The 26,847-nt window shown below is 37.0% G+C and overlaps 3 protein-coding genes and 1 non-coding gene across 5 annotated transcripts; 2 read left to right on the forward strand and 2 right to left on the reverse strand.

Moving 5' to 3' along the window:
- Positions 1-1,537: 1,537 nt before the first annotated feature.
- LOC126789278 (uncharacterized protein At1g24485-like) lies at positions 1,538-4,774 on the forward strand. The gene is made up of 9 exons (XM_050515405.1): positions 1,538-1,630; positions 1,908-2,427; positions 2,606-3,084; positions 3,228-3,360; positions 3,453-3,521; positions 3,611-3,682; positions 3,766-3,837; positions 3,960-4,198; positions 4,398-4,774. Exons 1-9 carry the CDS (start codon positions 1,549-1,551, stop codon positions 4,592-4,594), a joined length of 1,863 nt encoding a protein of 620 aa, XP_050371362.1. The 5' UTR covers positions 1,538-1,548; the 3' UTR covers positions 4,595-4,774.
- A 1,143-nt stretch (positions 4,775-5,917) lies between these two features.
- LOC126789277 (probable NOT transcription complex subunit VIP2) lies at positions 5,918-12,262 on the forward strand. The gene is made up of 14 exons (XM_050515404.1): positions 5,918-6,010; positions 6,977-7,099; positions 7,524-7,629; positions 7,700-7,878; positions 7,983-8,364; positions 8,685-8,891; positions 8,960-9,061; positions 9,506-9,594; positions 9,687-9,869; positions 10,198-10,623; positions 10,719-10,771; positions 10,862-10,903; positions 11,454-11,598; positions 11,696-12,262. Exons 2-14 carry the CDS (start codon positions 7,082-7,084, stop codon positions 11,753-11,755), a joined length of 1,992 nt encoding a protein of 663 aa, XP_050371361.1. The 5' UTR covers positions 5,918-6,010; positions 6,977-7,081; the 3' UTR covers positions 11,756-12,262.
- On the reverse strand, positions 7,552-7,629 carry LOC126789652 (small nucleolar RNA snoR35). Its single transcript, XR_007671568.1, has one exon. It is a non-coding gene; the product is annotated as a small nucleolar RNA snoR35 (small nucleolar RNA).
- Positions 12,263-12,403: 141 nt separating the features above from the next.
- On the reverse strand, positions 12,404-20,794 carry LOC126789274 (E3 UFM1-protein ligase 1 homolog). 2 transcript variants are annotated; one of them, XM_050515399.1, is made up of 20 exons: positions 20,555-20,794; positions 19,646-19,957; positions 19,305-19,571; positions 19,038-19,085; positions 17,681-17,746; positions 17,439-17,542; positions 16,867-16,960; positions 16,733-16,789; positions 16,023-16,455; positions 15,764-15,918; positions 15,559-15,624; positions 15,407-15,475; positions 15,179-15,268; positions 14,988-15,053; positions 14,802-14,848; positions 14,651-14,714; positions 14,413-14,490; positions 14,259-14,321; positions 12,907-12,999; positions 12,404-12,659 (listed from the first exon to the last, which is right to left on the reverse strand). In XM_050515399.1, the coding sequence occupies exons 1-20, from the start codon at positions 20,726-20,728 to the stop codon at positions 12,552-12,554; spliced, it is 2,454 nt and encodes an 817-aa protein (XP_050371356.1). In that variant the 5' UTR covers positions 20,729-20,794; the 3' UTR covers positions 12,404-12,551. The 2 variants fall into 2 exon arrangements, with proteins under 2 accessions (XP_050371356.1, XP_050371357.1); XM_050515400.1 differs by having other exon boundaries at positions 15,179-15,264; positions 15,403-15,475.
- Between the last annotated feature and the right edge of the window lie 6,053 nt (positions 20,795-26,847).

The following is a 26,847-nucleotide window of genomic DNA, read 5'->3' on the forward strand; positions in this document are numbered from 1 at the left end:
TAAAAGTTTAGTAAGTTTTTCTCATTTTGAACTAGAATTTTGGGTAATACAATGAATTTTTTTAATTTGATTATTGTTTTAGTTAGTTATCTTATCTAAAACGACAAATATATTTATTAAATATGTTAAACGGGTTAGAAACGGGTAACCGGTTTAATAAATAGCTTTGGTTTGAGTTTAAATTTTTGACACGATTATTAAATGGGTTGGGTTTGAGTTTATATTTTATAACACGCAAAACACATTGACCCGACACGACCAATTGACAGCCCTATGTGATACCGCAATGTAACTCCTCTACATATCATGAACAATGTGAAATTTAACAAGCAAAGCAACATCCATGGAATCATCAGTATAATAAGCTTACACTTACTTCTGGGAAGAAAGTGTTGAAGTTAGTTGGATTCAGGTTTGTAGAGATAATTTAAGAGGTAGCAGTTAATTACTTAATTTATTCTTGCACAAATTAAGCTCCGGCCAGTCCGGTGAATGGATTAAAATGAGCTCAACTTTTCAGGAAAACTGGTTGGCCTTTCTTACCAGAATGGCATTGTCATCTTCTTGTGCGGAGACTTATAATATCTCTACCGTATGTTCTATACTTGAAAAGCTTATATTAACTGTAGGGAAGACATTCTTCCTATTCGCAACACTCTTTTGCTCACTTCAGAGTCCATCTTTATTTATTATAATCCAATTTAATTTTCCATTTTTGGAGGGAATAAAACCTCCTTTGAAATATATTGAAGATGTCGATCACTAAAACAATATGCAATGCAAAACTTCACAGAAAATAAGTGAAATCAAATCGTGTCAACATCAACATGCAACCATATACGGCGAATTTTCACATATACTTCCCTCTTATAATAGGCTAGCAATCCAATCAGACTTCTCTCTTACGCGAATGCAATCTTAAATTTTCGTCTACATGTTGAAGCACGTACATCATTCTTTCGTCAACTCTTGACCTAAGCCCTGATTATAAGAATAACAAGGCCATTGATCTCCATCAAGCTTGGTGTTCACTCATTTTTTATTTATTTAGCGGAACATATGGGTCATATGGCTTATAAAGTCAGCTCTCTTCCCCTGGCAGAAACTCCAAATTCCTCGACAGCCGTTGATTTTGACTACGTCTTTGGTTCGAGTCTACTCCCATTGAGATTCCTGGATTCATATCAATGAGAGATTGAGAGCTGTATCAACAGAGCCACAGTCTCATCAGTTGAGGGTACATGAGCTTAGCCTATGGTGCCAAATAGAATCAGTTCCCAAAACCATGAGCAGACAACGTTGCATTTCTATTGGTCTAGTACCAGGCCTTCTTCATTCTTAAAATGAACTCTCTCTCACCTGATCACAAATTCACAACTACAAAGGAGAAGATTTTCCAAGTCCTAAAATTAGGCCACATGCACTAGTGGTATTGGCCAGCGAAACTTCGCAGGTCAACCCCCGTTTTGCTCGGGTCAATAACTTGCTGTATATATAGCTTTAAGTACTCTTATCTCAATTGCATTGCATCCCCAAGTGCATCTCACCATGGCTAGTAGCTCCATAATACTAGTCTTACTCTTCCCACTTTTAGCTATAGCAGTGTTATCCGCATTGGCAGCCGATAATTGTGAGTACATTTTCAATCACATTTACTATTATATCTATTACAGTCTTATAGATACTGACATCTATATAAAATTCATTTATTTTAAATCGTCACTCTGAGAAATATATGATTAGTAAACATTTTGTTAATGCATTATACATATAGTTTCCTCATTATCCTTTTGCTATACTTACTAACCAAGTATGCTCTCATTTTAGTGATTATGTACTCTCTTTTTAATTCATTTTCAGTCTTTTGTACATAACTAATTTGAATCTCTTTCTGCATGAGTTTGTAGTTCTGAGCATTGATTGCGGGTCTTCTGATTCCTTCACTGATGCAAATTCGATAAAATGGGTTGGAGATGACGCCTTTGTTGAGAGTGGCAAGTCTCAAGTTGTGCAGATCCCTAATGGAATCTCTCAAGAAATGGCCACTTTGAGAGTGTTTACAACTAGGAAGAAAAACTGTTACTCCATTGATGCAGAAAAGGGAGCGCAATTTCTTGTGCGTGGAAGTTTCTACTATGGAAACTATGATAAGAAATCAGCTCCTCCTTCCTTTGATGTTCTTTTGGATGGGATTTTTTTGGACACAATTCAAACTACAGCTGAGGATGTTGTGTATTTTGAAGTCATATATGTCCCAACAACAGGCTCTATACATCTATGTCTTGCTCAATCTAAGCCTAACCAGTTTCCATTTATATCGGCGATTGAGGTCCGGGGCTTAGATCCAACGATGTACTCTCAGTTTGATTCTAACTATATCATGGTCAATACAAGGAGGGTTGCTTTTGGTGCAACTAGTTCTATTAGGTACGTAATGTTCTTATACATTAATTTATCATTTGATAAGCAAATTTGGTGATTCTACGCTTCTAATTACGTTGAATCATGCGTATCTCAAGTTTACAGTATATTACTTCACATTTGCGGAAATATCTTACGTTATATGATAATCTCATTGGATTTTTTTTCTGTATGGGATTTTCAGATATCCTGATGATGAATATGATCGTATTTGGGATCCATCGAGAGATGTCGCGGGCGTATTGAAGGTCACAAGTGATGCGATTGGAATTGATGGCCTTGTGGAAGATCAGCCTCCAAAACTAGCTATGCAGACTGCTGTAACCACCTCAAAAACATCACAATATTTGCAACTTGGCACTAATCTTCCGAAGGCTGAAGTTCCCATTTACATCACCATGTTCTTCTCCGAAGTGAGTCTACTTGATCCGTTGACAGATACCAGATCCTTTCAGATTTTCATTGATGACAAGACTCCTTCAGTTCCCATCGTTCCCAACTACGGAGGGGTGACAGAAATGTACATTACAAACAGGACGGGCTCCTCAAATACTTCGATCACTGTGGTGGCCACCTCTAGTTCGACGCTGCCTCCTCTGATCAACGCCATGGAAGTTTACTATCTCCAAGGGCCATTAACAGAGGGAACCAACAGTAAAGATGGTAAGTAAGCTATAAGATAGGCCTCCTCTTGCTATGCATATCATATATGCACCTCCTTTTACTGTCACATATATGCTACATGCCTACTACATTGCACATATACTAAGATGGTTAATCAAGACCTGTTCAATGGTAATTTTCAGTTGAAGGGCTAGCTGCATTGCAAGAAAAGTTCAGCATACTACAGGAATGGACTGGAGATCCTTGCCTTCCATCTCCATATACATGGGACTGGGTCAATTGTACTACTGATGACACACCGAGAGTAACAGCGCTGTAAATTTCTTTTACTTCATTCTCCTTAGACATGTGGTATATCTGTATATTACTAGACTGGTTTTGTAATATTTGATTGTTGAAATTACCAGGTATTTGGATGGCTATGGTCTATCTGGGCAACTGCCAGACTTCAGCTCCATGGATGCTCTTGTCACAATGTAATTAGTTACGAAAAAATTAAATTAAATACACCTCAATCTAACGATTGTACATTCAAAGTTAATTGGTTCCCTTTGAAATATTGCAGAGACATGCACAACAACAGCTTGAGTGGAGCAATTCCTAGTTTTCTTGGGACCTTGCCCGATCTAAAAGAATTGTAAGACAGGCCAAGAGCCTAGCTAACATATGTCAATAATTTGTATATAACTGACCCTGAATATTTTTTTCCTATAATTCTAGGAACTTAGGAGACAATGATTTGAGTGGACCAGTACCCTCCACAATTTCAAAGAATACCAAGTTAAAGTTAGAGTAAGTATACATTACTGTGTTCATATATATCTTTACACTTTACATTTCTCCTTTTTCTTTGATCTTTGGCCTCAATTTGTTAATCTGTCTCTCTCTCTCTTTTTTTCTTTTTTGTGATAAAGGGATTCTGGTAATCCTAATCTATGTGCCTCTGGTGAGTCCTGCAAGATAATTGCTAGCAAAGACAGCCCCTCTTCATCAGGTAGCAGCGGTGGTCAGAAGAAAAGCAGCAAGCTACCATTAATTCTGGGAATAGCAATTCCAGCTTTTGTGGCGTTCTGGGGTATTGTGGTAGTGTGTGTTTGTGTTGTAAGTTCAAATAAGAGAAGAAGAGCGGCGGCCATCGGAGCAATGGGCACAGGTTAGCTTGCATCTTCACCCTTAGCTTTAGTATATGCATGATCGTTTTCACCACGGTGACTTGAATAGTTTCAAGCACCATTTGGGAATGGGCGTAGCTGTCAACAACCGTCACTTGCTCTATGTGGGGGTGTGTGTGCTTCTAACTAAATACGTACTTAGCTGCGAAAGCTGTGACACATTGTTTATATGCATTCTAGGACAAACAGGTATGGCCAGCATGCCTAATGGCGCTCAACAAGGGGTGCAAATGAACGGGCAAATGGCGGATAAATTTGGAGAAGTTGTGGTGAACCAATTTGAGGTGAACGTTGAGGAGCAAGCAACCCCAGAGTATCAGCAACAAGCAACCCCAGAACACATTCAAGATCAAGACGATAGGCGATTGAATTATTGAGTCATTCATCCTCACCCGTTGCTGTTTTTAACGCTTCTCTGAAGTTGTATGTGTTTAGTAGTGCCACCTATGAATTTTTTTTTGGTTACAAGTGCCACCTATGATTTTGTTACTGCTTTGGAAAATTATTTGAAACATATAAACAAAATAAAGCCAATACAGAGTTACAGACCTTTCCAATGTGCCAAGGTGTGTTCTCGATCTGTTTAAGAAACATATGTATAATACATTTTGGAGGAACGATGCTATTATTGTATTGGCCAATTGGCTTGCTTTTTTTTTTAATCAAATATTATTACGATTTTCAAATTAATTAGTAACGAGTACAACCGAATGCCAGATGCAGCCATTACATACCCTTCCGTCGCTATTTTACAGATGAAACAAGAAGTTGTGAGAATAGACTCTCACAATGGTACGTATGATAAACTACACATTGAAAATGAAATCACTTATTCTGAAGCCTATAATCTACTAAAAGAGCAAGAGTAGATATAGGCAAAGCACAACCAAAATTAAACTTGATCTTTGCCCTTGGAGTTAGGGCTAGCAGGAGCATCATCACATAGCAGACTGACCTTGCCTACCTCATCCTTCTCGACTTTGTTCTTCCGAATTTTGTTACCTGACCCTCTAGGGCGTCCATGCCGCTTCTTATTATTGCCTTCTTCAGACGCCGAGATAGCAACCAACTCCCCTCAACTGTTTTCCTTGAGACCAAGGGCACGAATTGTGAGAGCTAGCCCCGGTGATATGACTTTCTTCTTCTTTGGAGAAGCCTCACTTGATATAGCCTGAAGTAGCAGCTTAGGTTTTTTCGGGGAAGCAGAAGTAGAGGATGGCCGAGCCCGCTTGAGAGAAGCAAGGGTCGGGTTGTCCTTCTCAGGGACCGGTACAGTCACCGCCTGAACAAGAGCTAGGGTTGCAGAATTCTGAGATTGTTCCACAAAGTCACGATTGAGAATCACCGGCTTGCGCAAAACTGGCTTGGGACGAAATAGAGCACTTTCAATAGGTGGAGATGCAGAAGAAGATCCCTGACCCTTGAACAAGAACAAAAAGCTGAGTCGGACTGGCCGCTCTCTATAATGCACCCCATAGATTTTTTTTGATGAATAATGCACCCCATAGATGACTAGATGTTTTATAGCAAAGAAAAAAAAAAGTCTACAATCTCGTCTGAGTCAGATGGTCCGGTTCGGGGCATTCAACATCCACAATGTGGGCCGAAACAAAAACATCAAAGTTGGGCCAGCACATAAGAACCGGCCCGCGCCAGAGGCATACGCAATCCTAATCCTCCCCTACAAAAATTTATATCACCTTTATTCTGTGATTTAGGGCAATCAAACTCGCGCTTTGACTCAGAGCCCCAAACCCTCTCGCTTTCGCTGATCTCCGTCTCCTCCTCCTCAGGTACTCCCTCTCTCTCTCTCTCTCCCCGAGTTCGACTCGATCTCCACTCGGACCGAGTTCGATCTCTATTTTCCTCCCACTTCCTTCTTCGCCCACTCTTCTTTTCTGGATCGTCGTCTTCCCTGTGTCACTGTGATCATCAATTCTAGGTCTCTAGTCTCTCTCCCTCTCTCTCCTAGGGTTTTGGATAGCGATTATTCGTTTTCGAGATTCGAATGTCGAAAGCGAGTGAGACATTTGGCTTGATTGGTGAGGGAAATCTGGAATATGTGAGAAGCCATGATTTGTAGCATTCCAAGTCTTGGATTGGCTTAGTTTAGTGTCAAATCACTGTTAATTTATTAAATGAAAACATGCTTAATATATGAGCAATTTTGAATTTTAGGTGATATAATTCGGTGAAGAAAATAACACTGTTTTGATTTGCTGTGAGCAATTCAATTTTAAAGAAAATGGAAAAGCAGGGTCAAGTCTTTATATATCAAATGGGAAAGTATATTCAGCTTCTGTATGATTTTTCCAATATCGTAAGCTTATTATCTCATTGAATTCACTCTATTGAACTCGACGTTTATCGAAGAAACCAGGGTGTATAATGTGTCCAGTTGTTTGTTATGTTATTCAGTTCACTGATTTTGATTTTGTAAGAGAATGCATAGTTCATCAACATTAGCCGCATCTTTGCTACCTGTGAAGTTGCATATGTTTCGTATAGGGTTTTGTCAAAAAAGGGGACAAAGAAGGTCCGTTTTTGTTGTGCGATAAGTACACAGATTTTTGTAGGTGTTAAGAAAACAGAGTGGATATTGAGTACTTTAAATTTGTTGTGTTATGGATAGTGTTCGGGTTTCCTCATAACAGTTTCTTATAGTTTATATATTTTCTGGTCTATAGTCTTATCTTTCTATTTATTTACTTATCTTCCTGGTCTTTAGTCTCATCTCTCAGTCCTGTTGTATATTTCAGGATATACGTTATTTGATCTCAGAGAACTGCTTTATCAAGTTGTTCACCCAAGTGACATCTTTGAGCAAGGAATGATCTTTTGCATGACTTTTTGATGCTCATGCAATGTCGGGATTAATCAATGTATCTTCTTTTCCCTACAATTCTTTCTTAAGTTGATGATGCTTTTCTCCTCGTGTCTTCCAATTTCTTATATATTGGACTGTTAGTGACTGCACTTGGGTTTTTTTTAAAAGAGATACGTGGTTTATGTTTCTTGTTGTTGTTATTAAATTTTTTTTCTTAGAAAGTTATATACTGCTGTTCTTAGAGATATTATTTTGGGTATTGGCATCTCCCTCACATTGTTGAATGATTGGATACTCATTTAATTACTGTTAGTTTTTGTGTTAGTCAATGATTTGGTTCATTTCAGTAAAGTTATTTATGCAGTTACGATTAAAAGTCTCTGCTGGTCTAAAGATTTCATGTTTATGGGCTTCATGCCATGTTTGTACTGAATATTTGGTGCATTTTATTAACATTATGACATCCGTTTTGGTTGTAGTCTTCTATAAACGGATCAGCCTCAAATCTTCCAGATAGTAGTGGGCGTTTTGCTACATCTTTCTCTGGTCAATCGGGTGCCGCCTCTCCTGTATTCCATCATGCAGGTTGGATATTATTGTTAGACTGTCTTATGTAAATGTCAGAAGTATTAAAATTGCAAGTTTCATTCTGTAGGATCTATTCAAGGATTGCATAATCTTCATGGGAGCTTCAATGTTCCCAACATGCCTGGTACATTAACTTCAAGAAACTCAACATTAACTAATGTTCCTTCTGGTGGAGTCCAACAACCAACTGGAAGCCTTTCCGGTGGACGATTTTCATCGAATAATCTTCCTGTAGCTCTGTCTCAGGTGCTTCAATTTCTTAAATTCTATCCCCTTTCCCCAGCTATCTCATATCCTGACTGATTGCATATTTCCTTTTCTTCCAAAAAAAAAAAACACTTGGTTTGCAGTTATCTCATGGAAGCTCTCATGGACATTCAGGAGTCACTAATAGAGGAGGTATAAGTGTAGTTGGCAACCCTGGATTTAGTAGTAGCACAAATGGAATTGGCGGTTCTATTCCTGGGATTCTCCCTACCTCTGCTGCAATTGGTAACCGTAATGCTGTTCCCGGATTGGGTGTAGGCCAAATATTGGGAAATGCAGGTCCTCGAATTACAAGTTCCATGGGAAACATGGTTGGTGGGGGCAACATTGGCAGGAGTATTAGCTCTGGTGGAGGCTTGTCGGTGCCTGGTCTTACTTCACGTCTAAACTTAAGTGGAAATAGTGGATCTGGTAGTTTATCTGTCCAAGGGCAGAATCGCTTGATGGGTGGTGTGCTTCCACAAGGTATATTAAATTGATCTGCTGTCTATACAATAGTCTCATTTTAAATATTTATACCAGATGTCTACCTTAGAACATTTACATTGTCCTGTTTTTGCTCATTAGTTCTGTAACTGTTTGAATGTTACCCAAGGTTTTAGAACTTCTCTGGCAAATTGATGTCAGGTTTAACAGGGTTCTAATACCAGTGTTAAGAAGTTATATTAAAGGTGTACTGGTTGCATGACACATGCATTTGGTGAAGAAATGGATTTGTTTGCTTGATTTATTGTCACCTTTTTACTGTGCAAAAAGTATTCATAGTTGACATTTTCTGGTATTAGGTTCCCAGCAGGTTATTTCTATGCTTGGAAATTCTTATCCGACTGGTGGAGGTCCACTTTCTCAAAGCCATGTCCAAGTGAATAATTTGAGCTCTATGGGGATGTTGAATGATGTGAATTCTAACGAAAGCTCTCCTTTTGACATCAATGATTTCCCTCAATTAACAAGTCGACCTAATTCTGCGGGAGGCCCTCAAGGGCAATTAGGTGAGTAAGATGTAGTTGCATGGTCCCATTTCTCCTGTAATTGGATTGTAATATAATGCAAATTACAGGTTCGTTGCGAAAACAAGGTCTTGGTGTTAGTCCTATTGTTCAACAAAACCAAGAGTTCAGCATCCAGAATGAAGATTTTCCAGCTTTGCCTGGATTTAAAGGTGCGATATTTTCATTTTGGCTTGTAATATATTAAATACAATGGTAACTGAAAGTCTGGCATACAAGGGTTACTTCTAAACCATTTCACTGTTCTGGAATCACCAATTATGAGAAGCCAGAAAGATGGTGTGAGCTATCTGTGGTTGCATGACTGAGTGTTTACATGACCTAATAGTCTTAATTTAATGATATAAATGTAGCTTATAGTTAAGTTTGTTTCAAGTGCAAATGGGTGCATATGTCTCACTGGGGATACAATGTAGATGTACTGGTCATGTGTGGTATATGGGTTTAGTTTTCTTATTCAAATGTAATATTTTTTCCACCTTTATTATTGCTGATGTTCACAATTACTTACTGCTGTTGGCAAACGCACTCTAGATTGGGTGTTTATTGTATTGGTGATTCCACATTTATTGACCTTGCTATTAGATTTTTTGCAGGTGGTAATTCTGATTATCCGATGGATATGCACCAGAAAGAACAGCTTCATGACAATACCGTGTCAATGATGCAGTCTCAGCACTTCTCAGTGGGTTCAAAGCTTCACTTATTAAAAAATTCTTTCTCAGCACTTCTCAGTATGTTATTGGTTAGCCCTTACATTTTCATATTGATTGTCAGATGGGAAGGTCTGCCGGATTTAACTTGGGAGGGACTTATTCATCTCATCGTCCACAGCAGCAGCAACAACATGCTCCATCAGTCAGCAGTAGCGGTGTCTCATTTTCTCAAGTAAACAATCAGGACCTTCTCCATTTGCATGGTTCAGAAATATTCCCATCACATTCAACCTATCACTCCCAGGTATGCTGTTTTCTCAAATATGCAGTTATGCAGTGATTTCTGTTTGCCAATACTGGAGTCTGATGTTGACTTTTTTTTTTATATTTCTTTTCATATGGGATTGACAAATCTGATCATAGACTGAGGGATGTAGGCCAATATTATATCAAAAGGTTCAATATATTTTTTAGAATGAGGATATTTAATATTGTTTGCTAGTTTGAAATAATCGGCTCTAGTTACATATAAAAGATGAATGCTTTTATCTTCATATATCAACTACCAAGTTGTGGGCATTTTCTTATATTGGTTTCATTTTAGGATCTAATATGTACACATTTTTGTTCAGACAAGTGGACCTCCTGGCATTGGATTGAGACCTTTAAATTCAGCCAATACTGTTTCCGGCATGGGTTCTTATGACCAACTTATCCAGCAGTATCAACAACACCAAAATCAGTCACAGTTTCGTCTGCAACAGATGTCACCGGTCAATCAATCATTTAGGGATCAGGGGATTAAGTCGGTGCAGACCACACAATCTGCTCCTGACCCATTTGGTTTGCTTGGTTTGCTAAGTGTCATAAGGATGAGCGACCCTGATTTAACATCTCTTGCTCTTGGAATTGATTTGACAACACTTGGCTTAAACTTAAATTCAACAGAAAATTTGCACAAGACTTTTGGTTCCCCATGGTCTGACGAGCCATCTAAGGGTGATCCAGAGTTTAGTGTCCCCCAATGTTACTATGCTAAACAACCACCTGCACTACATGTGAGCTACTTCTCTTTTTCTTTAAAAGTTTTCATAGATTTGGAGTTCCATTTTGTATTATCTCTCCACTCTAATCTCATCTTTGTTGGCTGCAGCAAGGTTATTTTTCAAAGTTCTCAGTGGAAACATTGTTTTACATATTCTATAGGTAATTTTTGTTTGGCCTCCGTGACATCGTTTTATGTCTTCTTTATGAATCTATTGCATTCATTCATTACTACTATCTTGTATCTTGCAGCATGCCTAAAGATGAAGCCCAATTGCATGCTGCGAATGAACTGTAAGCCTTATGTTCTTTCAATGTATATATATATACAGATTTTCTTAGGTCCGGACCGTCTGGATTCGGCCATTCCGGCCACCGACGACGTGGATGGTGCCAGCTGTACTCCCCCTCCTGGCGATCTCGTCTGTGCCGGCCGGAGCTCCATCGGCGACCCACAGTGGCAGGAATGGCGAAATCACCGGAATCTGCCCAGAAATTTGTTTTTTGCAGATTCCGGCCACCGTGGGTCGTTGATGGAGTTCCGGCCGGCACAGACGGGATCGCCGGGAGGTGGGTAGTGTGGCTGTCGTGGTCCGCCCCGCCATTGCGGCCTGCCGTCGCCGGAAACGTCGAATCCGGACGGTCTGGACCTCCGTAGCCAAGAACGTCTATATATATATATATTATTGTGTGTATCTTACCTCTTCTTTTTCCTTTCATTGTATTCCCTTCCTCATTTTACAACAGCACTAAATCATATTTAAGATCCCCCGTTCCCTTTTTTTAAGTTTGCAAGGCAAGAATGGGTTTTTACTAACAGCAGTATGACATTTGTTGTTGGCAGTTATAACAAGGGCTGGTTTTATCACAAAGACCACCATCTATGGATTGCCAGAGTCCCCAACATGGAACCGCTTGTGAAAACAAACACATATGAGAGAGGGTCTTATCACTGTTTTGATCCCAACACATTTGAAATAGTTCGAAAGGTTAGAACTCAGTGATACACAAAATGTTTTGGGGTGTCGTTTTTAGTAAATCACCTTGCCGAATTCAGTCCCCTGATTTTGTACATTTTGGTTGCAGGACAATTTTGTTGTGCATTATGAGATGTTGGATAAGAGACCAACCTTACCGCAGCATTGACCGACACTATTTAGAATGTAAAGTTTTAGTTTACTTTCATTGATAGAACATCAGTGATGTTTTCCAATCGTGCAATTGTAAGCAACTGTTTTACCAATCTTGTGGCAGTGATCAGCCAATCCCAAGTGATTTATTACCCTTCTTTTTAATTAAATAGTGGCACAATACAACCCGTTTGAACTGTCAGGGATGGCAACTGTTGTCAAAAAGATGGCATCGGAAGTGTTTTTTGTCACATAATTGCTGGGATTTTGGCGTAATTTGTGTCAGAAATCTTGAGTATGACTCTGGGAGGTGCGGGACTATTGCTTCAGAGCCGTAAGGCACCTCTTGGTGGGCAAAGAAGCCAGAAGGTTATGAAGTTTCCAGTCTGTGCCTTCGCTGTCTTTAGCATCTGGTTATATGATTTGACTCAAAAACTAACTAAACTAAGAATTTCTGAATCATTTAGTTGAGATTAACCATTGATTGTCTGTAAAAACAGTGCTTTACACGGTTTGGTAATAAGAGGATCAGGGTCGCGCGGTTATGAACATCGTACAATATTGCACAATTTTTAGTTGAGACTACCAAATTATCTTCTGCCTCTTTTTTCCAAGGACAAACTTCAATGTTAGCTGAAAGCTACTGCGCTAACAAAGCATTCGGTTAACTTGAACTTGTGCACTAGTATATATTTCAATTTTCAATGGTATTCTGACCATTCTCTGTCTAAACAAAATAACTGGCACTACCTGCCTCTAAAATGAAATGTACCACGGGTAATATTCTCTCTGCCTTGAAATCTCATGTCAAGTCAAGATTGTGAGGTGCCCGTGCGCAAAACCAGGCCTTTCAGTTCGGGCATCTGATTTTCCAGAAGCTCCCTTTTGCTCAATATTCTATCAGATGAACAGTCTTCTTCCTGATGCAAAGTAAATTGCTCATTTTGAGTAATCCGTACACGTAAAAAAAGTTAGCAGAGAAAACTTGTGCGTCATGCTATTGATAGCTTAACCAACTCACAGAACATATACCAATTGTCATTCTAGAACTTCTTCATTTTAAACCTCAAAACTTAGATGAATCATCTGATCAGAGCTGAGACTTTAATTTATGATAGATATTCTAGATCAAGAATATGACAGGCAAATTGAAAAATGTATACTCACATCACCGGTTGCAGCAGATATTAGTGCTAAGAGGGTTACTGTCGCGGTTTGGTATTCTGTCAGGATCTTGAAGGCTGATTCATCTAGTTTATCCTGAACATTTCATAAAGACATTAATTTGGGATCAGACATGTTAGACATTAATTTGTGGTCATTACTATGAGAGCTAAAACTGAGATTTTACCATTTTACAGTGTGAGATTAATATGAAAAAGAATAAAAATAAGAGAAGATAGTACATAACATTCCATTTAAAGACACAAAAGACAGTCACATGCTATTTCCATTTTGGATGTTAAGGGGACCAGAAAGGAACGGAGAGTGATAGTAAATGTATTGAAACGAAAAACCAAACGTGGGAATATTTACAAGGATATTTAGGAAAAGTCAAAACTGCGATATAGCTCCTTGTTAACTTTTCATATTTGTAGAAATAAAAATTTAGTTATTAACAAAAAATATTTTTCAAAAGACTCATGAACCACATTTCCAATAATTCAACAAGCCGCCTATTTTCTATGTGGCTTTTTTTTATAATCTAACTAACCAACTGTGAAGCCACCATCAACCAAAGTTAGGAACTCCCCTGAACTATTTAGAAAGAGAAAACATATGTGGTCACTTTATGTACACTTTAGAAAATCATACATCCTTCTATGAAACAAAAATATTGGACATTTTATATTAGATCATGTTAGGAAGACTAACCGATCAAAAGGAAAAAAGAATCACAATTACATAAATTTCAAACATAAACAACATAATTTTGGTCAGTTATCAAAACTTACTGGGTCAGCTCTTAAATCACCATAACCCTAAACTGGAGTTAAAACTCTAATAGCTTATGTCCTCTACAAAAATTTACTTTCTTGAATGAAATAACATTGGAATTAACTGTAAGCTTCTTTTTACAGTTCTGGATGGTGATAAAAATTTCAATAAATAATCAACATCTGTTAGACTTGTTGAAGGAGCTTACCTCAACAAAAATTAAAGTCAAAATGGGGTTTATGTAAGATGAGGTCATGATTATAAATCATAATCTTTGGAATTCAATTTGTTAGTGAAACACTGACACACCCAAGGAACCTAACAGCTATGTTATCGCTCTGGATTTTGGAATACCAGGGAAATTGTTAAGATAGCAAAAGTGAGCCAATTTCAAGTAAACATTAACCCCAATCCCTTCACCCCTTCAGACTCTCCTAATCAAGAAATTAATTATCTTCTCTTGAACTAGTTATATCTTGATAGACTGCTAAGTTAATCATATATACTCCACATGGAATGCCAATGATTCCCAAGGTTTAGAGCACTCGACAGAGAAACTATTTTATGGTGGAAATACAGACCTTCAGCCGAGAAACAGCAACAGCGATTGCCCGTCCAGGTGCTTGGAGAGCTTTATGGTAAATCTACTCACAATTAAATTCATGTCATTATATTGGCCACAGAAACAGGATCTGGAACGCATGTCATAAGTTAAGGCACAAAACATTTACTTACCTGTATATAAAGCAGGGAAACAACTTTGGCTAAAATAGAGATTGGATCCATTTCAGCAGATACTTGAGACGCCAAATCCTGAAAATTAAGTAGGTAGAGCAGACATAAATACCCAAGTCAGAAACTCCCAAACAAATGTAATCCCAAGAATTGGTTTGTGTGCCTCCATTAAATTGAAGTGTAACTCTAGGTATTTGTGAAAAGTAAACGAAGCAACTTATTTACAAAAGGAGGATACCTTTTGATACGAATGCAGAAGTGTTCGCTCCAACTTCTTGTCAAGCTTTTTCAGGAGTAAACCACTAGAAAATGTACCCAAAGAATATTCATTAACTTTTGTGAGCCAACAAGAAACTTAATGGAAAACAGAATAATAAGCGCATAATTACCTTTCTTCAGCAACGTCTCTTAAAGCAGCCATGAATGTTTCCACCCGCTGCCACATAGAACATTATACATGTGAAATCATGACCAAAAGTTCATGCCAGTTAAGACTAAAATAATCAACTTGAAAACAGTTCACAATTATATATTGCAATACATCCCTAAAACAGAAAAAACAAACAAGAACCTACCTTTCCTTCCAAAGCTTCAACAACAACAAGAGCCTTCTTTGAGAGAGATCCCGGAAAATTCTTAGCCTGACAACCACAAAAGCAGATAATAACATTTAAACCACCTTAGGATCTCTTATTAGATACTACTCTTTAGCAGTCTTCATTTGTGTTTCAAACTGAAGTAAAATCAGGAAGAGGGTTCTTCATACAATGGAAGTTCTTTCTCCTGGGTTAAGTGAAGACTCTGAAATCTGACTGTCCTCAACTTCAACTCCATTCTTTAATTTGTTGTGCACTTCCTACAACAGATGACATTACTCAGCTACACGCAGAATTTGATGAAGTACATATATACATGCATACATCTACTGTACACATGCTGCCTCTGCATGCATGTCAAATGGTGCAACAGACAACATTATAATCCACAAACTTACCAAATTATGAAGAAGCATATCCACAATACTAGAAGCTGTTGTTCTTAACAAATGCCGGTGCAAAATAACCTATAGATCACACATGAGCCTTGTTAGTCCTTATTACCACTAACTGCAACAACTTAATACACATCACTTGAGGAAAAACTTACTGAAGTTGATTGGTCATCTTCAAATAAATCTAAAGCTTTTTCGTAGAGCTGCATGTTTAAGAAAGACTGCAGGGAAGAAGAACGTGCAGTTTAGCATATAGAAGAGTGCAGATTAATATGCACACTCTACAAACAAAGACATCTTAACTCTAATGAAAATTACTCAGGGAAAATAATTCAAAATGGCCATAGTGAGAGCACTAACCTCATCAAGTTTCTTTTGCAAATTATCAAGTAAGTGCTTCATTCTCTCTGTGTTTTCCGTAAACAATGCCTTTCTTCTCTCCTTCCACGAATTTATTAGCATCGGTCTGACATGGTTTGCCAAAGGTTTAATAATTGTTTGTGGATCATCAAGACCTATCAAATTTGTCGATTTCTCTGTCAGAACTTAGTACCAAATGCATGGCTTATGGTTTTCAAAACTAAAATGGACAAAATAACTAGAGTCAGAAACCAGAAACCTTGTTCTTCAAAATCAGGTACCAATATTGCGATCTTGTTCATCATCCATTCTTCTGAAGGTATGTTCAGATTTTCCTCTTTAGATTTTACCGACTTAGCAGTTGCTTTTGACTCAGCAACTTGTGCAGCGGAGGAAATCTTGCCTTTCCTTTGGTTTTTCTTAGATTTTGCAGGAGCAGAGTCCTGGTTATCCATATCACCTTCGCCCGCACCTACTCCCATATTAGCAGCCGCTCGACCCTTTTTCTTCTTTGATCCTTTCTCCATGGTCTGTTTACTACTACTGCTGTCACTAGGCGTTTCATTTGATTCAGTGAACCTGCTTGTGCCATGACCAAGTTTTGTCTCCTGTGAATCATCTGACACCACAGTTGCAGAAAAACCTGAAACTATAAAGGTTTCCATTTCTTTATCCAGGCGCTCATACACATCCTAGTCATAAAAACATCACTGAATACATAAGGTTTCACAAGATAGTTGAAAAATAAAAGTAGAATGCTTTTCAAATATTACTAAACATTGCTTATTGGTTTCAAGTCAGGAAAAAGGGCTATAAACAAAATAAAGTAATGAAGTTTATTATTGTTTATAAATGTCAACCTATGTTCATATTATTGTTGTTTAAAGGTATACCACTCACTGAAATTTTTCACTTCAACTGTATCAGAAGATAGATTTCAAACTATTAAATATATTCACAACTGCATACCTTGATAAAGGAACTGCTAAATACAAAGGACTCCCCAAAGATTATTGCCTTATCAGACTGCAAAACACAATGCAGAAAAGAGTCATCATATATGGTGTATAAGTAAAAAGGCAGATTTGGTATCAGAAAGGTACCTTGAGTCCCTGCTGAACGGAAGGACAAAGGGATAAAAGTTTGGATGCATCTTGATATCCAAAGGACATTGGCAGTATAGAAAGAGAATCCATCCTACATAACCATCAGATCACACCAGGAATGAAAAGTAGCAATGGAAGTGATACTTTTAAATCAGTACAACAAAAATACATGCAAGAATCCTTCAAAGTATCTTTTTAGGCGTGTCTACTAATATACAATAAACATCTTACTGGTTAAGGATTATTCAAGCATTATAAGATAATTGAAACAACATATGAAATGATCTCCATTGGCCACAAGAAAAGGACCTCCAATTGCATAAGTACCACACAATTAATGAATAGCACCACAAAGATAATCAGATGGTAACATTTTTTCTATCCATGAAAACAATCTTATAAAAGGCAGACAGAATGGGATAAAAGCAGTATCAATGATCAACCTTATACTAGAATGGGAAAATGAAAGTTCTACACTACACTCATACAAGTTGCAAAAGGTGATCAGACTGAATTGGAGAGATACAGTATGTGACATGATCCATAGAATAGTGTAGGTGTTCCCTTACCAGCTTCCACGCTCAAGAGCATCTTCTACAGCAGCATCAAGCATCTCAATCATTGATGGGTGGATAAACGTAGTCACCAAGGGAATGCATTCAGGATATCTGGACTAAATTGTAGTGCAGCACAAAATTTAATTACATGGAACAGGAGAAGACAAGGTTGACTTCACATATATATATACATGTATATACCATATACTCTAGAGCTCCAGAATTAGAGCATCAATGTGAAATGAATTAAGTACCTGCAAGAACTGCACAGGCTGAGGAATCCTAAGTTTCTGCAGAACATCATAGCTAATGAAAGAGTTCTGCAGCACAAGAAAGAATAAGTCAAGGAAACAAGATATGAACATTTCATAATATTGATCCCATTCCCTGGAAAACAAAAACAAAGGGAAATTAATATATATATATATATATATATAGGATTTTTCTCAGGTGAGGAGGTCCGCACCAATGGTTTTGGTGCGGATTTCCATTTTTGCACCACTTTTCGATCGAATTTCCCTCATCTCCACCATCTAGCATCTAGATAATATTGTGTAAATCATCTCTGTAAAATTTCAGCCAATTTGGTGATCGTTAAGACCCTCAAAATCGAAAAACAAATATACAGATTAAATTATGTCAAACATGAACGGTTCATGTTTTTAACAGAAAAACGTAATTTTGAGGGCCTTAACGATTACCAAATTGGCTGAAATTTTGCAGAGATGATCTACATAATATTATCTAGATACTAGACAGTGGAGATGAGGAAATTCGATCGAAAAGTGGTGCAAAAATGGAAATCCGCACCAAAACCATTGGGGTGGACCTCCACAGCCAAGAAGGCATGTATATATATATAATCTTCAATGGTAGACCAACATAAATTCTCTCAGACTTCTGGGTTTATAGAAAATAAGTAACCCAAAAACTTGAACTTCTTTGAAACAATCAAATAATTTTGATATTCCAGAAAATCATAATTACTGCTACTTAATACTTTCAGGCGGACATGCATATTGAGTCACATCATCATAAGCGTAGGGAGAGGGGGGCGAGAGGGGTCAGCTGACCCTTCTCAATCTTCATTTCTTTGAGCTTCCCATACTAATAAAGGATATAATACACTGATATGACCCATCCTAAGAAATCATAATGAATCTTTGACACAATTAGATGCATAATGTTATGTCTTTCTTTTCCTTAATTACTATTTAATACTCTAAATATCTCTCAACTTCTAGTATAATATAGAGGAAATCACAATCATTATTTTCAAAAAGATTTACATAACCAAGTTTGTACAGATGAATACATGAACACTATTGTTTAATAACAATTGTATTTTTTCACATCATAATTTTTTATATTTTGACCCTTCTACATAATATTTCTAGCTACGCCACTGATAGCAGACATAACTAATAAAATTACAGTTGTCAAATTGCCCCAATCCGGATGGTAACTGAAGTGAACTACGGAAGTTAAAGAAGGATAAAAGGCCAAAGGCAGTGGTTGTAACTAAACTCTACAAGTCCACATGCAATTAGATGCTACAACAAAGGGTAATTGGACTCGACATCATTGCATGTAGATAAGGAAAAAGGGTACCTGTGAGAAGAATGAATCAATTGATTCCTTCTGAGCAATGGCAAAAACCTGTATGAAGATCAAAACTATTGTCAAGGTATAGTCCCTTTACTTAAAAAAAATTCAAATACAAACAAAACAATTCAAGCAATTCTGTAAAAACTAGATGAAAGCTGCATGATGCACAAAATTAGTTTCTAGGCCCATGTTAACAATATTACAAAACTTTCAATTTATTCGTTCTAGGCAATTAAAAAGGAACCAATGAAGCTAGATTATGATACATACATTCGGAGTCCAATGAACTCCTGCGCGAAGTGATCCAAGAATCTCGCCTTCCTTTACAAGCCCGTTAAAAAGGGATTGGAAAAATGAACCTTCTACAGCTACACCACTGGCTCCCTCCATTTCTTGCAGCAATTGTTGTAAAATACTCCACAAGACTGATAAGTTTGTGGGAACTGTGATAGCCCTAGCAGCACCACGAACCATGGCAGTAACACGAGCAACATAAGCAGGGGTATACAATTGCCCACCTTCAAGCCTACCTTTCACCTGAAGCCAAAGAATAAAGTGAGAAATCTCCTCTCTCAACTCAAAAATCACTCAAAAGAAGGCAGTCAATTTACCAAAGTCCCTATGCGCGGCTCCAACACAGAGGACACCATCTCTGAGCTAACATGTAACTGTGCCGCAAGTTCTGCCAAGGCAACTTGGCTACTTTCTTGAAGCCTCTCATTGATTTCTTCAGCGACAGAATCCCAATACGACTGTGATATTATTTCCCCTTGAACCAACATAAGCCCTGGATCATTTGACACCACATGTTGAGCATGCTTCTCAACATGGTACAAATCAACCCCAATAGTGTCTGCAAGGTCGATCAGTGTTATACGGCCCAACCTCTTGACCTCCTCCAGTATTTCATGCCTCAATTGATCCTATATTCAGCCACAAGCATCATCAAATACAAATATACAATTCAGCTGGCCAACAATCAATTTCACATACTCAAAAAAGTACCAAAATGCCAAAAACCTCATCCAAATCTACAGAAAAACAACAATAACACTAATCTTCATCATTTTCCTTCTATATTCTTTTTTTTTTCAAGATCGTGATTCATGAAAACAACTATAAAAAATTGGAATGAAAATTTAAACCAAAACGCCAGATAGCGGCCGGATACTGAAGTGCATTGCACCAATTTTTAACCGATCAGAGTCAATTACAACAGTAAGTCTTGACTTCTCTGTGTTCTAAAATTCAGCTCTAAATTTCAGGATAAAGTCAAACCAAAACACCAAGCATTCACCGAAAAAAGAAATTACTAAAGTGTTATACACCAATTTTAACCGTGCAATCTTCACAATCAGAGTCTATTGCAAAAGTAAGTATTCAATTTTTCTGTGTAGTAATTTTCTCAGCAGTATAAAATTTATGTATAAATTCATTTCTAATTTCTGGCGAAACAAAACGAAGAGAGAGAGAGAGAGAGAGAGAGAGAGAGAGAGCGAGAGAGAAGAAGGAAGGTTTACCGGAGTGATGTACTCTTTGCCGGAGACGGTGTGGAGAAGCTCGAAGTCGATGATGTGGAGCTCGTGAAGCTTCTGGACCAATTCGACGACGTTTCGATCGGACAATCTGATGCTCGATTTGGCTTGCTGCGCCGACTCGAATTGCTTCTGCAATTCCAGCAATTCGTCGTCCATTTCTGGTTCTCCGATCACTGTTGTTAAGACTCTGGGAGAGTGACGGAGCGGTGTGCTTTATATACTTTCTCCGGTTTTGACTGTTGCGAACCGAGTCCTGCATCTGGCGGTTTTAGGGCCATTTTGGAAGCCCAAAATGAGTAGTTGTCTATTCGAAGCCCAAGCCTTCATGAATATTGGCTATTGCTTTAAAATTTTAATTTAAAGAGTACAAGAAAAGTGTTGTTCAGCACTGCCCTAGGAAGCACGGAAACGCGGGACAAGGTGCATTTTCCGTTTCTGAAGCGGAATCATTATAGAACTACAACAGAAACGCTCGGAAACGCATTTCTAAAAAAAGTGTTTTAGAAACGTGAGTTTCCGATCAAATAAGAGTTTTTAATTTTTTTTCTAAAAAATGAAGCGTTAAACCTATCTTCGTTAAGTCAAATGACTTATTTCGACATATTTTCGACCTCCCGCTGAGTCGCCAACCCTCCCTCCCTCCCTCTTGTTGATATCTAGATCTCTCATTATATTTGTGTTATTTTGAATGTAGAACACTAAGTTATTTAAGACTTTGAGTTACTTAAACTAAAAATTTGTTTTTATGTTTATTTTTTGTATAATTTATATATATTTATATATATAATTTTTATTTCGACGTTTCCAAAACGTACCCGCTTCCTAAATGTTTTTAAAAAAACGCTTCTACGTACTCGTACCCAATTCTGTGCAGCCTAGCCACTGCCTTCTCTTTAGCTTTAGCTTTGTGGTTGAGGCTCTTTTCTTCTTCAAGAATCAAGAGCTAACGGGGTTCAAAAGTTGCTAAGGTGGTGGTGGTGGTGGTGGTGAAGGAGGTGGCAGGGACTGGTTGTGGATCTTGTTTGTACTTGTGTAATGTACATGTTGGTTATTGTTCGTATGTTCTAAAGTTCGACATTCTAATCAAATGTGGATATTCAAAATTTTTATGAGTAACTACTTATTTAAAAGGTAAATTCCTCATATGTACTTGATGTATGATCTTAGACACTTTAGTACTTGATGTTTATGTGACACTATGGCCAATTGGTAAATTCCTCCTAAATTTTATGTGACACTATGAAACTTATGTTGACTTCAGAGATGGTAAATTAGACATTTAAGTATATTATAGCCTCATGAGATGTGTAGCACAGACACGCCAAAGAGACAACGTATCCCATGTCGGACATGAATACAGACACAATACGGAAAAATACGGCCGGACACGGCCAAATATGTGTGTCTCATTTCTATACAATTTAGACACGGTGAGTCATATTTCAATACAGTTTAAACACGATAATCTACTCCTAAAGCTGCACAATTCACATCGTCGACCCTTCTTCAGAAACACTCTCTCTCAAACTAGTTTTATTAATTTCAATTGAATGGATTCCAACTTATTCACTCAAAGTATTTAGATGATTTATCATGCAAACCTAGTTTTCAATCCATCAAGGAAGAAGATCAAGATGATTGGTGAGAGAATTTGGATGAGGAGTTTTGGATTTCGGATGATGATAGAGATTGATAGTTTCCGATTGATATGAGTGATGATATCAGATGTTTCTGGGATAAAGAAATGGTGGAAGTGGGATTGTGGGAGATCTAAATATGGCTAGAAGAATCATGTGTGTGGATGTATATGTTAGTTAGGGTGTGTAACTGTGTATTAGTTTCTTGTTTTAATCTCAATCGTACAAGATAAATAAAAGGAGATCCAACGGCTCTGCTTCTTCTTCCTCAAATTAGCTAAAGAAAAATATATAAGTATATACAATATATATTAAAAAATAATTTAATTAACGTGTCCAAAACATATATGTGTCCAACAAAAATTTCATTTGGGGTGTCTACATATCGAATCGTGTCTAATATGGACACTCGTGTCCGTATCTGTGCTTCTTAGCTCATGAGACACACTCCGTATCTGCAATTTTGCGTTTTTTTTCTTACATAAATTATGGAAAAATAAAATAAATTATAGCGGGATAGTTATATTTTCAACACGTTAATGACACGTTTACTATCCTGGAATCTAATGGAATTGAGAATGGGGGTATTGATTACGGCATGAGTAAATTCCATCATTTATTAATACATGAAGGAATTGGAATTAACGTGGGTCTCACCTCCTAATTAGAAATAAATTCCTGACAAACCCCCTAAGTTGATACCCAAGGGAGAGGTGGGTATTAGAATCAAAGTTCATATATCAATTTTTCTTACCAAAACTACCCTCATGTAATTTCAATATCTCATAATTGTCCAACTATATATATATATATATATACAGTCCTTATCAAGAGTGAAGCTTCACTCTGAAATTACAGAGTGAAGTTCTAATTTTGGCACATTTTTCGGTCAAATGTTTTCACCATAAGCGATTCAATATTTAGGTATGCTATTCAAGATCATCTCTACAAAGTTTCATCCAATTCGGATATCGTTAAGGTATTGAAATTAGATTAAATCAATGAATGAACTAAAACTGTTCAACGTGAACCGTTCGTGTGAATCCCAATTTTGAAGGCCCAAACCATTGTCAAATTGGATGAAACTTTGTAGAGATGATCTTGAATAGCATACCTAAATATTGAATTGCTTATGGTAAAAACAATTGACCGAAAAATTTGCCAAAATTGGAACTTCACTCTGTAATTTCAGAGTGAACCTTCACTCTGGATATGGACTGTATATATATAATATGTGAAGCTTCACTCTGGATAGAGACTGATATATATATAATATTATATATATACAGTCCATATCCAGAGTGAAGGTTCACTCTGAAGTTTCAGAGTGAAGTTCCAATTTTGGCACACTTTTCGGTTAAATTTTTTCACCATAAATAATTCAATATTTAGGTATGCTATTCAAGATCATCTCTACAAAATTTCATCTAATTCGGACATCGTTAAGGTATTGAAATTAGATTAAATCAATGAATGAATTAAAACTGTTCAACGTGAACCGTTCGTGTAAATCTCAATTTTGAAAGCTTAAGTCATTGTCAAATTGGATGAAACTTTATAGAGATGATCTTGAATAGCATATCTAAATATTGAATTACTTATGGTGAAAAAATCTGACCGAAAAGTGTGTCAAAATTGGAACTTCACTCTAAAACTTTAGAGTGAACCTTCACTCTGGATAGGGACTGTATATATATATATATAGTCCCCTTTCAAAACGGTGCCCCGCTTTGAAATTAAAGTGCGGAGGTCTTTATTTAACCAATTTTGTGGTCACTTTTTCACATCTTCACCATTCAGTAGTTAGATGTGTATGTGTAGATCATCCATACAAAATTTCATTCAATTTGGTGACCGTTTGAGTTTTCACAATTATGATTTACAAGAACGGTTCTAGTTTGACAAATTTGGTTGGTTCATATATTTAATAGTGTTTCGATACCTTAGCAATCAGCAAATTTGGTGAAATTTTGTATGAATGATCTACACATACATATCTAACTACTGAATTGTGAAGATATGAAAAAGTGACCGAAAACTAGTCAAATAAGGACTTCCGCACTTTAATTTCAAAGTGGGGCTCAACTCTGAAATGAGACTATATATATATATATATCATGAGATTATGAAATGTATTAGCAAATGATATCAAACAGAAAACAAATAACAATATGAATAAAGTCTTGTGTTTGATTATTATCGAAAGGTACAAGTTCATACGGTATGGTAAGTAGAAGAAAATGTGTGACTTCATTTATGTAAGGGTATTTTAGTAATCATATTGGTTTTGGTCCCAAACAAGGTACATAAACAACACCAATCGTAATTCATTATGTTTTCGATCTTATTCCATATTGTAAATAAATAACTGAATGGAATTGAAATCTCTACGTAAAATTCCATTTCATTTCTCATTCCTGATTAATTTCATTCATGAAGAGTTTCATTCCAAATTAGTAAACGTGTCTTGGTAGTTATATCTATTTGGACTGAATTATAAGATCGTGGATTTCTCCTTCTTTTTCTAATTCTATTCTCTCATTTTACATTTATATATTTCAAATTACAATCATACCCTTCCAACTATAGCCGGTTAGATTTGGAGTTTAATAAACTTTGGGCAATTTAGGTAGTTTAAAAATTTAACCATCTCAATTTTCTTCTTGCTTTATTAATAGAAGATGTTCATAGAAATAAAATAAAAACATGATTTTGATACTTCATGATCATTCTATCTTCCAAAAAAAAGATAATTCATGATCCTTTTATGCGTTTAAATTGATATCTTTGGGTCATGTTGATATCATAAGTCAATATTATGTTTATAAAAATCAATAGTTTCACAAAACTACTCCGCAAAGTTATATTTAATCAACAAAAATCATTCTTGTAAGTATTTAAATCACATATTTAAGATTTCCTAAGCAAAAATTAAATTTTTCACCTTCAACAAAAGCACAAAATTAATTCATGTTCTTTACCAATTGTTGAAGGTGGTGAAATGAATAGTTCCGCTCGATGTCGTCCAATTCGGAGGTCATTTGCCCCTTCATTTGAATGAGTTCAAGTTCGTACCTACGAACTCTGGTTTTTATAATAACTCTGAATTGATTTACTTTTTTTACGTCATCTCTTTACCAATTATTGAGGGTGGTGAAATGAATAGTTCCGCTCGATCTCGTTCAATTTGGAGGTCGTTTGCCCCCGCATTTGTTCACATTCATGTTCGTACCAACGAACTCCAGGTTTTATAATAACTCTTAATTGGTTCACTCTTTCGCGCCATCTTTTTACCAATTGTTGAGGGCGGTGAAATGAATAGTTCTGCTCGATCTCATCCAATTCGGTGGTCGTTTCCCCCTCATTTGAATGAGTTCAAGTTCGTACCTACGAACTCTTGGTTTTATAATAACTTTCAATTAGTTCACTCTTTTCGTGTGATCTCTTTGCCAATTATTGGGGGTGGTAAATGAATAGTTCTACTCGATCTTGTCTAATTTGGAGGTCGTTTACCCCCTCATTTGAATGAATTCAAGTTCGTACCTATGAACTCCGGGTTTTATAATAACTCTCAATTGTTTCACTCTTCTTGCGTCATCTTTTTACCAATCGTTAAGGGTGGTGAAATGAATAGTTCCACTCGATTTTGTCCAATTCGGAGGTCGTTTTCCCCCTCATTTGTTCACATTCAAGTTTGTACCTACGAACTCTGGGTTTTATAATAATTTTCAATTGATTCACTCTTTTCACACCATCTCTTTACCAATTGTTGAGGGCGGTGAAATGAATAGTTCCGCTCGATCTTGTCCAATTCGGAGGTCGGTTGCCCCCTCATTTGTTCACATTCAAGTTCGTACCTATGAATTCTGGGTTTTATAATAACTCTAAATTAGTTCACTCTTTTCACGCCATCTCTTTACCAATTGATCAGTTGGATTACTCTATATTAATATTAACCATGTAAACATCGTTAGTAGTATAAAGTAAGAGGGTATCGTTACAAACCAGGGTCCAACCAGGGACTAAACGATTATCCTAAACACATAGACACTTAACTGATTCAAGTTTAGCTCAACGCCTTTCATTGAAATCTAATCAATTAACCCTAACATGCATACTCAACACAACAGGTAAGAATCATTGAATTCATTGCAAGTCTTTAATCCAACAACTTAGATGTCATGTTATACTCAATGCAAACATAACACATATATTATGTCAAAATCACTTAAGAAACTCACGGCATAAAACCAAAAATCATAGAAACAAAACCGAAATTTATCATCTTTATATAACTTGAAATCATACAGCAACTTCATAGACAAAATTGAAATAGATTAACAAAAATCAAACATTGTTATCATCCAAAAACAAGAAAGCTAAAAACCAAATTATAGAGAATCATGATTACACTTTATGCAATCTCAACGTATTTACAAAGGCAGGCCAAGACTCACAAGGGATGAACGTCCTCCACTCAACGTTTCGGAGCAAAAGGTGATGAAAGGTGGAACTCGGATTAAGGGTTCCTGAATGGGTGAGTAAGTATTTGGACAGAACTTTGGCTAGTACTTGGCGTAAGGTTGATGATCATTCTGATGTAATTCGTGCATCTATATATAGGAGAAACAAAGCCCC

Source organism: Argentina anserina, chromosome 3 (assembly GCF_933775445.1).
Source record: "Argentina anserina chromosome 3, drPotAnse1.1, whole genome shotgun sequence".
In the NCBI taxonomy this organism is placed as follows: Eukaryota; Viridiplantae; Streptophyta; class Magnoliopsida; order Rosales; family Rosaceae; genus Argentina; species Argentina anserina.